Raw genomic sequence first — 3,929 nt, forward strand, 5'->3', positions numbered from 1 at the left:
AAATTATTCGGAATTTTTCGGAAAATTTCCGGAAACTTTTAGAAATTTTCAAACTCTAACGATAGCTCTGGGACGGCGTCTCAAATCGTGTTCTCGTTAGTAGGAGAACCCCGCCGCCGTCAGCGAGCGCCTGGCCGAGGCCCTGGGCGCGGACGCCGCCACGGTCGCGGACCCCGCCAAGCGTGTCGAGTTCCTACGAGGCGTCTCCGCGAAGGACATGCTCAGCAAGATGATGGGCGCGGTCCAGGACTCGGTGAGTGTCTGCGCCGACGCATGCCGCGCGTTCGTCTCCGCGCCTGTGCTGACCCCCTGCCTTCCCCCAGGACCTTAACTCCATCTCGATCGCCTTCCCGTGGGCGGTGGTGGCTGAGCCCGCCGACACCCCGGACGCCTTCCTGACGGCCAACCCCAACGACCTGCTGCAGAAGGGCGAGTTCAACCGCGTGCCGCTCATGGTGGGCATGAACAACCAGGAGGGCTCCCTCGTCATTCCCAGTAAGCGAGACGAATGCGGTGCGGGGGGTTAAGTTGAAGCGAGGGAGTAAGGGAGTACCTCACTATAAGTTCAATCCTTCACTAAATTTTCTGTTCCTCATTGACTTTTCTTGATTTTTGCTGATTTTGCTGATGGTTTCAATTTGTTGGATTTTTCCAGATTTTCTAGATGTTTTATTGATTTTCCTTGATTGATTTCCACTTGTTTGTCTCTGATCATTTTGGAGGGTTTACACCTATATGCAGTGCCCCTCGGGTTGAAGGGTACGCGAATGACTGAACCACGGACTCCTTGACTGCAGTGCTGACGGACGAGGAGCTGCAGAACATGGCTGAGAACCCGGTCCGCTTCGTGCCCGACGCGATGCAGAAGAAGTTGGACGAGGGCGGCCGCGCGGAGCTGGCCAAGAAGATTGTGGACCTGTACTTCAAGGGGCAGCCCGTCGCGGAGGCCACCATCCCCCAGCTCATAGAGGTTCATTTCGGCTTTAGATTTATCGCACATTTTGACGTTGAGATATTACAAGCGGGACACACGACACACCTAAGGGAGTTTGGGGAGAAATTTCGCCAAATTAGCCAAAATTGCCAGAATAGCCTAAATCTAATATGACCACGGCTCCAAAAGTACTTGAGCCACAGTATGAAGACTTAGTTTGCATAGGATTTATGTCCTAGAGAAAACTTAATTTCCACCACACAAACCATAAATGTTGCATGAGGAGTTCAAAAGTTCACTTTACACTGGTTTTTGGAAAATAATCATACAAAAATCATTTTTATCGCAAGAGCGGTACCTTTTCGAGAGTAGTCTAATCGCCCGCAACCCACCCCTTTTACCAAAAACCAACCTATTTTCTTTTTTTTTAACCATTTTAAAAAAATGTAATCGTTTTTAAAGTACCAGTCTAATGACATGGTCGGTCATGTGGGCGCATCAGCGGTACGTGTGCCCTTAACTTCTATCCTGCGCAGCTATTCGGGGACGAGACGCTGGCGCACGGGATCAACGTCGGCACCCGCTGGCACGTCAAGCACGCCACGCCGGAAGCACCCGTGTACGTGTACCTCTTCACCATGGACGCGTTCGGCGGCGTCTCCTGGCTCCTGGGCGCCGAGAAGATCATCAAGGGAGCGGGGCACGGCGACGACCTCAGCTACGTCTTCCAACCACACCTCCTGGACGGCCTGGAGGTCCCCGATCAGGCGAAGCTCGACCAGGGTCGCGCCCGGATGACGCAGCTGATCAGCGCCTTCGTCAAGGACAAGTACGTCGTCCTCGATCGACAATAACAATCGGGCGTAGAGTGCACTCCCTGGTAACATTATTGCATCTCATGGTTTTGCAGGAGCCCGACCGCGACCAAGACAGAGGACGCTCCGGTGGACTGGCCGGCCGCGACCCCCGGCAACATCAAGTACCTCGACATCGGCGACGAACTGGTCGTCAAGGACGGACTCCCCTTCCCGGAGAGGATGGCGTTCTGGGACAAGACGAGCAAAGAAGTGCTCAAAGATCCGATCTACGACGTGTAGAGTGTAGAGTGCGCGGGACTGTGCGTCGCGCGCGCCTAGAGGGTAGGCCACCCATCTGACACAGAGGCAGACGTCAGGCCTCGCGCGAGGCGTCGAATGGGTGGCCTAGCAGTCAGGGGCCGAGTCCTCGACTGGATGAGCTCTCTCAAACCAAGAGGCAAGATGTCAACCCTGATCATTTCCTTTGGGGCGCCCGCGCCCGAATGAGAAAGCCAACGAGAGCGCCTTGTTATATTATGAGGGAAAAGAGGCCGAGGCTTAACTAAAATAATTTTACGTACATAGAAGCACAGATGGGAGGCGGTCCCAAAACTTATGAAATATAACACACTTTTTCTAATAAATTTTGTTTTTAAAAATGAAATGCCAATATTTTTGTAGTAATGACAGCAGCCTCTTCGATCCGAAAATGTTGGCCTCCTGGACACTTCTAAAACGTTTCAATGTTTCTCTACATGCTCATGCACTGCAACTTCTTGCACGTGCAGGGAAACTCGGTGGTCTACCGCTCACAGCTGCCCGCCCTCCCGGCGGCTCCGAGCGGACTCGCGCGCAACAGTTGAGTGGCGATTAAATCGCGCCATTCGGAAACCACAGTCGCTGTTACGAGTTCAGATCCGAGGCCCCTGCGGGATGAGACCAACGCACGGGCAGGCCGACACCGCACACCGCGCACTTCAAAACCGAACAAAAACAATAAAAACAGTGAACAGGCCAGTAAAGCTGAAAACGGGAGGGATAAGAAGGGTTCACTTGCGGGTAAACGTTTCACCAGGAGGTATCTGCAAAATCCGTGCGCGTATTTGAGTTTCATGTAGCGTGCAGTCGAGAGTCTACACACCCTCGTGCTCTTTTCCCCTCACTCCCTTTCCTCCCATAGCTGGGTGGAAGGAACCCATTGTGAAAAGGTGAGAGGGAAGCAGACGGAGAGACGAAGAGAGCGAGAGAGGACGGCCCGGCCGGCGAGTCGGGGCCGGGGGGGCGTTCCTGCTCGCTAGTCACTGGTCTGCATGATCGAGGATAATCATTGAGAGCCGACCAATGGGCAGCCTGCGGCCTGCGTACCACTGCCCAACGGCGAATCACCCCGCGGCCCGCACGGATCTCTCTCTCTCTCTCGCTCTCTCTCCTCTCGGCATGCGCATTGTGTTGCTAAGACATGGTGAACACCGTTTTATAAAAAAAATTGGAACCATGCAGCTGACAAATAATAATGAAAAACGTGCGATTTATTTGTATACCACGAATTTCTTTGCATGCCCCATGAGCTGCAATTTAATGCTATAGCGCCTTACAAAGGCAGCGGTTTTAGTAAAACCCTTCACATTAGAGATCATATGCAAAAAAAAAAAACAACAAAAAACAAGCAAACGGTACTACCCTTACTTACTTCCCTTCAAATTCTACAAAACGTCCTCCTTGAAAGCCGGTGTATGCCCAGCACGGCAGTCGATGATGTACTCCCTAGGGTACTCCCTCGAGTATAAAGCATTCCGGCAAAGCTGAAAAATGCAGTGAATGCAGAGAACAAAGAAAACGGAAGTCACCGTGTTAGAGCATAGCGATTTCTGTTTTCTTCCTCCCCGCATTCTTCTGCATTTCAGCTTTACCGGAATGCTTTACTCCCTCGAGTCGTATTCTCCCGCCCCTCCGCAACAAAGTACGCCCGTACGCCTGGGCTGCGCCTGGGTATCAAACTGGGCCGTACTTGTATTAATTAATGGGACCGCTCTATAACTTTGTGAAATAATTACATGGGTGGCCTCAAACAGTGGTCCGCGCGGCGGCTCGAGTGGAGAGAGGGAGGGAGAGAGGGGGAGAAGGGCGGTAAGGGGACGCACGGGGAGGGGAGCAGTTAGGCAGAGGAGGGTCGGCCCTTTACTTTTTTTCCCTTCTGT

At 52.6% G+C, this 3,929-nt stretch overlaps 1 protein-coding gene across 2 annotated transcripts in view; it reads left to right on the forward strand.

Annotated features, from left to right (window-relative positions):
* The window catches only part of LOC113209084 (para-nitrobenzyl esterase-like), a 26,967-nt gene extending 24,572 nt beyond the window's left edge, over positions 1-2,395 (forward strand). For both annotated transcript variants that reach the window (XM_026426427.2, XM_052271460.1), the window contains exons 7-11: positions 104-253; positions 324-495; positions 798-970; positions 1,471-1,763; positions 1,845-2,395. In XM_026426427.2, the coding sequence (XP_026282212.1) occupies positions 104-253; positions 324-495; positions 798-970; positions 1,471-1,763; positions 1,845-2,031 (975 nt within the window). In that variant the 3' untranslated portion in view covers positions 2,032-2,395. The remainder of the gene's footprint in view (positions 1-103; positions 254-323; positions 496-797; positions 971-1,470; positions 1,764-1,844) is intronic.
* Positions 2,396-3,929: the final 1,534 nt, after the last annotated feature.

Source organism: Frankliniella occidentalis, unplaced genomic scaffold, assembly GCF_000697945.3.
Source record: "Frankliniella occidentalis isolate FOCC.00 unplaced genomic scaffold, Focc_3.1 Scaffold163, whole genome shotgun sequence".
NCBI classification, from domain to species: Eukaryota; Metazoa; Arthropoda; class Insecta; order Thysanoptera; family Thripidae; genus Frankliniella; species Frankliniella occidentalis.